The 11336-nt window shown below is 46.8% G+C and overlaps 1 protein-coding gene across 4 annotated transcripts in view; it reads left to right on the top strand.

Annotated features, from left to right (window-relative positions):
- Window positions 1-11336, top strand: part of atp10a (ATPase phospholipid transporting 10A (putative)) — a 434067-nt gene that overhangs the window by 299927 nt on the left and 122804 nt on the right. For all 4 annotated transcript variants that reach the window (XM_033023252.1, XM_033023255.1, XM_033023254.1 and 1 more), the window contains one exon: window positions 10327-10412. In XM_033023252.1, the coding sequence (XP_032879143.1) occupies window positions 10327-10412 (86 nt within the window). The remainder of the gene's footprint in view (window positions 1-10326; window positions 10413-11336) is intronic.

Raw genomic sequence — 11336 nt, 5'->3', positions numbered from 1 at the left:
ACAGGCCAGTCGGCCCACCGAGAACTCGCCGAGATCGATCCCCGCTAACTAACACTATCCTACACACACCAGGGGGCATTTTACAATGACACCAAACCAATTAACCTACAAACCTGTACGTCTTTGGAGTGTGGGTGGAAACTGGACATCCTGGAGGAAATCCATGCAGGTCACGGGGAGAACGTACAAACTCCGTAAAGAGTGAACCCATAGTCAGGATCGAACCCGGGTCTGTGGCTCTGTAAGGTAGCAACTCTACCGCTGCCCCAAAGTTGCAAGTCCATCTTTTGCTACACCAAAGAGCACTCAGCTAGGTGCTCATAGGAATAGATTGTACCAAAAGATGCACACAGTGTGCTAGTCAAACATTCTCGACTTATGTTGACAAACCTTCGATGGCCTCTGCTTAAAATCCTCACCAGGAATCCAAGCCTTTGGTAAATCAAGGAATGCCTGTATGCATTTCCATCTCCCCATACATTCTCCCAAATCATAACTGCAGTCCTTTTCATCTGCAGAAATAAAGAGACGCATGTCCCAAGCTGTAGTGAAAGCAGATGAATTCTGAAGAAATTGTGGTCTCAAGCCTTCGGGAGATGCTGAGAACAAGTACTGTGGTCGTGGGGGTTGCACCAGGGAGAGGGAAAGTGACGAATGGGCGGAAAAGCTGTGTAAAAAGAAAGGGAGAGAGATAATGAAAAGACAAAAAATTAAATGAATGGTACACAGGAGAGAGGAAAATATTAGTTTAGTTTAGAGATACAGCACAGAAACGGGTCCTTCCGCCCAACGATTCCTGGGAAGATTTTAGACTAGGAAAATGGACAAGGGAGAGCCAGCGGATGTTGTGTACCTGGACTTTCAGGAAGCATTTGATAAGGAGATGAATGGGAAAAATTAGAGCACATGGTATTGGGTGTAGGGTACTGACATGGATAGAAAATTGTTTGGCAGATAGGAAACAAACAGTAGAGATTAACGGGTCCATTTCAGAATGGCAGGCAGTGACTAATGGGGTACCGCAAGGCTCGGTGTTGGGACCACAGCTATTTACCATATACACCAATGGGTTAGATGAAGGGATTCAAAGTAACATTAGCAAATTTGCAGTTGACACAAAGCTGGGTGGCAGTGTGAAATGTGAGGCCGATGCTATGAGAATGCTGGGTGACTTGGACAGGTTGGGTGCCTGGGCAGATGCATGGCAGATGCAGTACAATGTGGATAAATGTGAGGTTATCCACTTGGGTAGCAAAAACAGGAAGGCAGATTATTATCTAAATGGTGTCAAGTTGGGAAAAAGGGAAGTACAACGGGATCTGGGAGTCCTTGTTCATCAATCAATGAAAGTAAGCATGCGGGTACAGCAGGCAGTTAAGAAAGCGAATGGCATGTTGGCTTTCATAACAAGAGGAGTTGAGTACAGGAGCAAAGAGGTCCTTCAGCAGTTGTACAGGGCCCTAGTGAGATCACACCTGGAGTATTGTGTGCAGTTTTGGTCTCCAAATTTGAGGAAGGACATTCTTGCTATTGAGGGAGTGCAGGGTAGGTTCACCAGGTTAATTCCTAGATGGCGGGACTGTCATATGCTGAGAGAATGGAATGGCTGGGCTTGTATACTCTGGAATTTAGAAGGATGAGAGTGGATCTTATTGAAACATATAAGATTATTAAGGGTTTGGACATGCCAGAGGCAGGAAACATGTTCCCGATGTTGGGGGAGTCCAGAACCAGGGGCCACAGTTTAAGAATAAGGGGTAGGCCATTTAGAATGGAGATGAGGAAACACGTTTTCACACAGAGAGTTGTGAGTGTGGAATTCTCTGCCTCAGAGGGCGGTGGAGGCCAGTTCTCTGGATACTTTCAAGAGAGAGCTAGATAGGGCTCTTAAAGATAGCGGAGTCAGAGGATATGGGGAGAAGGCAGGAATGGGGTACTGAGTGTGGATGATCAGCCATGATCACATTGAATGGCGGTGCTGACTAGAAGGGCCGAATGGCCTACTACTGCACCTATTATCTATTGTCTATTGTCTATTGACCAGCGATCCCCGCACACTTACGCTATCCAGCACACTCTAGAGACAATTTAAAATTACACCAAACCAATTAACCTTCAAACCTGTACGTCTTTGGAGTGTGGAAGGAAACCGGAGATCCCGGAGAAAACCCACGCAGGTCACGGGGAGAACGTACAAACTCCGTACAGATAAGCACCCATAGTCATGGTCGAACCCAGGTCTCTGGTGCTGTTATGCCCCTGTCCCACTTAGGAAACCTGAACGGAAACCTCTAGAGACTTTGCGCCCCACCCAAGGTTTCCGTGCAGTTCCCGGAGGTTTTGTCAGTCTCCCTACCTGCTTCCACTACCTGCAACCTCCGGCAACCACCTGCAACCTCCGGGAACCGCACGGAAACCTTGGGTGGGGCGCAAAGTCTCCAGAGGTTTCCGTTCAGGTTTCCTAAGTGGGACAGGGGCATAAGCAGTAACTCTACCGCTGTGCCATCGTGTTACCTGTTTTTACATTTAAAAAAAAGGCTGATGTGAGATCAATATTATTCTAGAGTCAGTAAGAGAGTGGGATGGAAGCCAAATCAATTAGTGTAAGCTTGAGCAAGAAAGAGATTGATATCAAGATAAACCCTGAATATACTGTGCATAGCGGCGTCGGCAGAGCTGCGGAGCTGCGGGTGTGAGGACGGCGGTGCAGCGCTGGAGCGCCATTGCGGGGCGGGCGGTGCCTTGCCTGGGTCGCCGCGCTGGAACTCCGGTGAGCTGCGTTAAAAACATCGCGGAGCTGCGGGCGGCGGCGCCGAACTTTACACCGGGAGCCTGGGATCTCGCGACGAGATCGCCAGTTGAGCTCCATTCGGCGCGGCCTTGTCGGCTCCGGAAGCCATGGTCTCGAGTAGGGAGGCGGCCGTTCCAGGGTTCCCATGCCGCTGAGAGGACTCTCCCGACGCCGGAACATCATCACCCGGCGAGGTCGGCCTGGAACATCCGGCCTCCGCAGAGGCAACTGTGGAGGCCTCAATAGGCCCGACTATGGGTGGACATTGGGGATGGGACTGGACTTTGTGCCTTCCCCCATAATGGGAACCATTGTGGGGGGATGTTTTTATGTTAAAGCTATTTATTATTGTTATGTTTGTATTCTTTCTTATGTGCTGCATTGGCAAAAGGAATTTCACTACATCTAGGTGTATGTGACAATAAATCAACCTTTGAACCTTTGAACCTTTGAACCTTTGAACCTTTGAACCTAGAAGACTGGAGTTGAACCAGGGAGGTTTATAATGGGAGTGTCAAAGATCTTTCCTTCAGATTTTATGCCCAGAGTGAAATGTCACCCAGGACTTTAGTGACTTTATCATGCATCATACATCTGTAATGGTGTGTGGAAATGCAAACTCTTGCATGTCTTAAAATGACTGATGACTTATTCCCCACAGAAATTAAAATTTTTATTTTTACTCCAAGAAAGGCTCGGTGCTGGGGACCGCAGCTATTTACAATATACATCAATGATTTAGATGAAGGGAGTCAAAGTAACATTAACAAATTTGCAGATGACACATAGCTGGGTGGCAGTGTGAACTGTGAGGAGAATGCTATGAGAATGCAGGGCCCTAGTGAGACAGCACCTGGAGTATTGTGTGCAGTTTTGGTCCTCTAATTTGAGGAAAGACATTCTTGCTGTTGAGGGAGTGCAGCGTAGGTTCATCAGGTTAATTCCCTGGGTTGGCGGGACTGTCATATGCTCTTAAAGATAGCGGAGTCAGGGGATATGGGGAGAAGGTAGGAACAGGATTGTGGATGATCAGCCATGATCACATTGAATGGCGGTGCTGGCTCAAAGGGCCGAATGGCCTACTCCTGCACCTATTGTCTAGTGGGAGAAACAAGGACTTGAGGTCATAGCCTCAGAATTAAAGGATGTTCTTTTAGGAAGGAGATGAGGAGGAATTTCTTTAGTCGGAGGGTGGTGAATCCGTGGAATTCTTTGGAGGCCAAGTCAGTGGATATATTTAAGGCAGACACAGATAGATTCTTGATTAGTATGCGTGTCAGAGGTTAGAAACATTGAAACATAGAAGATAGGTGCAGGAGTAGGCAATTCGGCCTTTTGAGCCAGCTCCGCTATTCAATATGATCATGGCTAATCATCCAAAATCAGTACCCCATTCCTGCTTTCTCCCCATATCCCTTGATCCCGTTATCCCTGTGCTAAATCTAACTCTCTCTTGGAAACTTCCAGTGAATTGGCCTCCACTGCCTTCTGTGGCAGAGAATTCCACAGATTCACAACTCTCTGAGTAAAAACGTTTTTCCTCATTTCAGTCCTAAATGGCCTTCTTAAGCTGTGACCCCTGGTTCTGGACTCCCCCAAAATGGGGAACATTTTTTCCTGCATCTAGCTTTCCAATCCCTTAGGAATTTTATAAGTTTCTATATGAACCTATGCCCTATTCCCTCAATAGCAATAATGTCCTTTCTCAAATTAGGAAACCAAAACTGCACACAATACTCCCGATGTGGTCTCACCAGGGCCCTGTACAACTGCAGTCGGACCTTTTTGCTTCTAAACTCAAATAATCTTGCAATGAAGGCCTACATGTCATTAGCTTTCTTTACTGCCTGCTGTACCTGCATGGTTATTTTCAGTGACTGATGTACAAGGACATCCAGGTCACGTTGCATCTCCCCTTTTCATATTATGACCATTCAACTAATAATCTGCCCTCCTGGCCTTGCCACCAAAGTGGATAACCTCACATTTATCCACATTAAACTGCATCTGCCATGCATCTGCCCACTCATCCAACCTTTCCAAGTCACCCTGCAGCCTCATAGAATCCTCCTCACAGCTCACACTACCACCCAGCTTTGTGTCATCGGCAAACTATGAGATGTTACATTTAATTCCCTTGTCTCAATCGTTAATATATGTTGTAAATAACTGAGCCTTGCGGCACCATGCACCAGGCACCATTGCGGCGTTATGGCGAGAAGGCAGGAGAATGGGGTTAGGAGGGAGAGATAGCTCAGCCATGATTGAATGGCGGAGTAGGCATGATGGGCCGAATGGCCTAATTCTATTCCTTTCACTTATGATCCTACGGTGGACACAAAATGCTGGAGTAACTCAGCGGGTGAAGCAGCATCTCTGGAGAGAAGGAATGACCCATTCCTTCTCTCCAGAGATGCTGCCTCACCCGCTGAGTTACTCCAGCATTTTGTGTCCAACTTTTGATTTAAACCAGTGTCTGCAGTTCTTTCTAACACACTTATGATCCTTTGATCTTATGAGGATGGATCAGATCAGCAACTTAAAGCTTCCAATGTCTTTCGAGGAGTGAAGCAGTGCGATACAGCCGAGGTTCTCCCGAGGGGACTGATACAGCTTTGCTCACATTTGGCAGCTTCTCCCTTAATCAACCCACTTCATTCCCACTGGTACGCCAAGAATAGAAAGGTGCAGTTCAGCCCTTTTTCTCTCATCCAGCGGGTCCTCAAATTGATTGAGGCTGTTCCGTGTTGTGATCTCTAAACTTTGACGGCTTCATCAAAAGTGGTGTTACTCGTCATCAACATGTTTTTTAAAAAATATATATAAATCAAGTTCTGACTTTTTTCTCGCGTATGGTGGAAGTCACCAGCGTAAATACCTCTGGTAGATACACGCAATATACTGTAGATGTACTATGTTAACTGCAGCGTTCTCAAATTAAATGACATTCATGAAAAGGAGTGCAGAAACTTTATGCCCCTGTCCCACTTAGGTGATTTTTTGGGCAACTACAGGCGACAAGGCTGTCGCCACATGGTCACTGGGGTGTCGCCTGTATCAGTCACCCGAAGAATCGCCGAACACCTCCGCTCAGTCCACAATAACCTACCTGAACTCCCGGTGGCTCAGCACTTCAACTCCCCCTCCCATTCCCAATCCGACCTCTCTGTCCTGGGTCTCCTCCATTGCCAGAGTGAGCAACAGTGGAAATTGGAGGAACAGCACCTCATATTCCGTCTGGGGACCTTGCGTCCTTATGGCATTAACATAGAATTCTCTCAATTTGGCTAGCCCTTGCTGTCTCCTCCCCTTCCTTAACCCTCTAGCTGTCTCCTCCCACCCTCCCATCCGCCCGCCCTCGGGCTCCTCCTCCTCCTCCCCTTTTCCTTCTTTCTCCCCCCCCCCCACCCCCCATCAGTCTGAAGAAGGGTTTCGGCCCGAAACGTCGCCTATTTCCTTCGCTCCATAGATGCTGCTGCACCCGCTGAGTTTCCCCAGCAATTTTGTGTACACCCGAAGAATCGTGACGTTTTTCTGGTCGCAGCTGGATTTTTAAATGTTCAAATCTTTTCCGGGCGACAGTGGGTTTGACGCCAATGAGCGTAGCTTGACTTCTCCTGACGTAGGCTCTGTCGTAGGTTGTCGCCAGGATGACGTAGGTTGTCGCCGGTGCTGAACTCGGTGAAAGGTACCGGCCACTGAATTGTCTTACCTTGTCGTAGCTTGTCGCGTAGGTGGGCGTAGGTTGTCGTAGGTGTGGTCGTGGGTGGACGTCCTAATTGGTCACGGGTTGTCGGTAGCTTGCCGTAGCGTGACGTCAACTAGGTGGTAAGTTGTTGTAGACATTGTCGTCGACATTGTCGTAGGGGGGGGTCCAATCTCCGGTTTATCGGCCACCTGCTACGACTATGACAGTCGCCGGCAGTCGCTTAAAAAATCACCTAAGTGGGACAGGCCCATTACTGTACTCTTAAGCAGCAGTGCTAACAATGTCTCAGATGATCTAATCCTATGTTGAACAATGGGAATGATGGGCAATATCAAAATCAGTTCGTTGGAGGGTCGTAGATTGTAACCCCAGAATCTAGGATGTTCAAAGTTCATTGTCCAGTTTGATGATGGCTGCTGAACACTGACTGACATCAGGAACATACTGTGCTGGAGAGAAGTGTGTAAGAGATGCCATTATAAGATCTCTTATTAATAAAGGAGATTACTCAGCCAGTGTTCAGATTAGACAGATGAAAACACTCAGCTTTCCAAAACTGAAGATTGGAATGGGAGGCTTGAAAGATGGGTCGACAGGGCTTATATTCTCAGGAATTTAGGATGAGAGGGGATCTTATAGAAACATATAAAATCCTTAAGGGATTGGACAGGCTCGATGCAGGAAAAATGCTCCCCATGTTGGGGGAAGTCCGGAACCAGGGGCCACAGTTTAAGAATTAAAGGGTAGGCCATTTAACCATATAACCATATAACCATATAACAATTACAGCACGGAAACAGGCCATCTCGGCCCTACAAGTCCGTGCCGAACACTTATTTTCCCCTAGTCCCATCTACCTGCACTCAGACCATAACCCTCCATTCCTTTCCCATCCATATACCTATCCAATTTATTTTTAAATGATAAAATCGAACCTGCCTCCACCACTTCCACTGGAAGCTCATTCCACACAGCTACCACTCTCTGAGTAAAGAAGTTTCCCCTCATGTTACCCCTAAACTTCTGTCCCTTAATTCTGAAGTAATGTCCTCTTGTTTGAATCTTCCCTATTCTCAAAGGGAAAAGCTTATCCACGTCAACTCTGCCTATCCCTCTCATCATTTTAAAGATCATTTAGGACTGAGATGAGGAAAGACTTTTTCACCCAGAGAGTTGCGAATCTGTGGAATTCTCTGCCACCAAAGGCAGTGGAGGCCAATTCACTGGATGTTTTCAAGAGGGAGTTAGATGTTGCTCTTGGAGCTAACGGAATCAAGGGATATGGGGAAAAAGCAGGAACTGGGTACTGATTGTGGGCCAAAGTGCCTGTTCCTGTGCTATACTGTTCTATTGGGAAAGGGCTGGGGAGTAGAATGATTGAGTTTAGTTTAGAGATACAGCACGAAAACAGGCCCTTCGGCACACGGAGTCCGCACCGACCAACAGCACCCGCACGTTAACACTTTCCTTCACTAGGGACAATTTGTACATATATACCAAGCCAATTAACCTACAAACCTGTACGTGTTTCGAGTGTGAGAGGAAACTGAGATTCTCGGAGAAAACCTACACGGTCATGGGGAGGACATACAAACTCCGCACAGACAAAAACACCCAACCGGGTCTCTGGCACTATAAGCCCTGTAAGGCAGCAACTCTAATGCTGCCCCTCAAAGAACACAGGCACAGATTCATTAGCCCAATTGGCCATCTGAGGTTTCGACAATTTGTGCATTCATAGAGGATTCTTTTTGAGTACTCGTCAAAAGCGACTAGTGATTAAGACATAGAAACATAGAAAATAGGTGCAGGAGTAGGCCATTCGGCCCTTCGAGCCTGCACCGCCATTCAATATGATCATGGCTGATCATCCAACTCAGTATCCTGTACCTGCCTTCTCTCCATACCCCCTGATCCCTTTAGCCACAAGGGCCACATCTAACTCCCTCTTAAATATAGCCAATGAACTGTGGCCTCAACTACCTTCTGTGGCAAAGAATTCCAGAGATTCACCACTCTCTGTGTGAAAAATGTTTTTCTCATCTCGGTCCTAAAAGATTTCCCCCTTATCCTTAAACTGTGACCCCTTGTCCTGGACTTCCCCAACATCGGGAACAATCTTCCTGCATCTAGCCTGTCCAACCCCTTAAGAATTTTGTATGTTTCTCCCTGTAACTTGCTTTAATCCCTGGTGCTCCGGTTTCCTTGCGCACTCCAAAGCCGAGCAGGTTTATAGGTTAATTGGCTTCTGTAAATTGTAAAAGTTAACCTCGAGCGTGTGGGATACTGCTAGTGTATGGAGTGATCGCTGGTCGGCACGGTGGGTCGAAGGACCTGTTTCCAAGCCGTATCTCTAAAGTCTCATGTCTAAACACATTTTAAACACATCTAAACACATGCATCGTGAAGCCAGCTAACGAGATTTGTAGATACACGGTGTGGTTTCAGCCTTTGATCCTCCTTCACGCTGAACAGAAACTTGGTGACGGCATGGAAATGAAAGCTGAATCTCGTAGCGATGGCCAAACTCAGCACTGTTGTTCACAGGGATTGAAATCTGAAATGCTCCTCAGTCAACCCGACAGCCCTACCGAGAAGAAGCAGAGTTTCCATTAGAAACCGACAGGAAACCGATGCAACCCCCTAATGCCACAAGCAGAAAAAGATTGTGTAGGAAGGAACTGCAGATGCTGGTTTAAACCGAAAATAGACGGAAAAAGCTGGGGTAACTCAGCGGGACAGGCAGAGTAGGAAAGGGAGACATTTTGGGTCGAGACCCTTCTTCAGGCTGATCCAATTCGGGTCTGTAGAAGGGTCTCGACCCGAAACGTCACCCATTCCTTCTCTCCAGAGATGCTGCCTGTCCCGCTGAGCAAAGAAAGATGAACAGGTTCTTGACTAGTAAGGGTGGCAAAGGTCACATGGAGAAGGCAAGAGAGTGGGGTTGAGAGGGAGAGATAGATCAGCCATGAGAGGATGGCAGAGTAAACTCGATGGGCCGAATGGCCTAATTCTGCTCCAGTGACATGAATTTATGAAAGACCAGTTTGCCCAGGAACCAATTTCAAACCCATTAAGACTTCAAAATTGATTCATTCATTGTAGAAACATTGATAGTTTGATCGATTTGTGAACTGTTTGGGTGATAAAAGGTTCTCAGGAATGGAACTTTGCTGAATCCTGTGGAAGACCCAGTCAATGGACAACAGACTATCAGAGTTTTACTCTACATGAGCCGAAAGAGTACCAAGAGTCCAAATGCACCAATTTAGGGAAATCTTAATGAAAATATTCATGATGTAAAACACAAAGTGCTGGAGTAACTTAGTGAGTTCAGGCAGTTACTGTGAAAGGCATAGATTTGCTCGTTTTAGTTTTAGTTTTAGAGTTACAGCACGGAAACAGGCCCTTCGGCCCACCGGGTCCATGCCGACCAGCGATCCCCACACGTTAACACTATCCTACACACACTAGGGCCAATTTTTACATTTACCAAGCCGATTAACCTACATACCTGGACGTCTTTGGAGTGTGGGAGGAAAACGAAGATTTCGGAGAAAACCCACGCAGGTCACAGGGAGAACGTACAAACTCTGTACATACATGGAATGTTTTGGGAGAAACCTCTTCCTCAGACTCATAAGATCTGCAGATGCTGCCTGGCCTGCTGAGTTGCTCCAGAATGTTGTGTTTTATGCAAGATTCCAGCATTCGTGATGTAACATTGAGTAACCAGTATTATTTAATCCTTCTGTGTATTTCGTTTTTGTCATTTTTGAAATCAACGCGATTGACTGTTCTTCTTCTTTGCTTCCACTGTGTTTAGGAAACTGAATTTGACCCCATGAAGTTTAACAGTGTTATAGAATGTGAGAAGCCAAACAACGATCTGAACAGATTTCAAGGTTACATGTAAGTTGTGTCCAGTCTCATATACCTGGCATCCCCATCCTTTGCGTGGCACAGTGGCACAATGGTAGAGTTGCTGCCTTAGGCTCAGGTTTGATACTGCCTGCGGGTGCAGTCCGTACGGAGTTTGTGCATTCTCCCTGTGACCACGTGGGTTTTCTCCGGGTGCTCCGGTTTCCTCCCACACTCCAAAGACGTACAGGTTTGTAGGTTAATTGGCATTGGTAGAATTGTAAATTGTCCCTAGTATGTAGGATAGTGTTGGTATACAGGGATTGCTGGTCATAGAGTCATAGAGTGATATAGTGCGGAAACAGGCCCTTCGGCCCAACTTACCCACACACCTGCCAAAATGTCCTAGCTACACTCGTCCCACCTGCTTGTTTTTGGTCCATATCCCTTCCAAACCTGTCCTATCCATATCTATGGTCAGCATGGACTTGTTGAGCCAAAGGGCCTGTTTCCGCGCTGTATCTCTATAAAGTATCGCTAAATGTAAATCTCTCTCCTCCCACTGTCTGTGCATGTGGCAGAAATATTGCTCCCTGCTGATAAAGGACATCTCAACGCCTCTCCACCTCCCCCAGCAATGCCTCCTGTGTATATCATGGTGCTGGCTATTCCTTGAATTTTGCTGAGTCCCAAATGATTAGAATCGCTCCTAGAATGAATTACACAGTGCAGTTCACCCTTAAGACATGCAGGCTGAATTTAAGCTTGCACTGCTTATATACTTTACTTTAGACTATGGAGATACAGCAAGGGAAAAGGCCATTCGGCCCACCGCATCCGTGCTGACCAGCAATCATCCCATGCACGTATACTTTCCAACATACCAGGGACAATTTTACAACTTACCGAAGCAGTTGACTTACAAGCCATAAGATAGTCACAAAAAGCTGTGGTAACTCATCGGGTCAGGCAGCA

Source organism: Amblyraja radiata, chromosome 6, assembly GCF_010909765.2.
Source record: "Amblyraja radiata isolate CabotCenter1 chromosome 6, sAmbRad1.1.pri, whole genome shotgun sequence".
NCBI lineage: Eukaryota > Metazoa > Chordata > Chondrichthyes > Rajiformes > Rajidae > Amblyraja > Amblyraja radiata.
The sequence above is the reverse complement of the archived record's forward strand: the minus strand, read 5'-3'. Positions and strand labels throughout refer to the sequence as shown.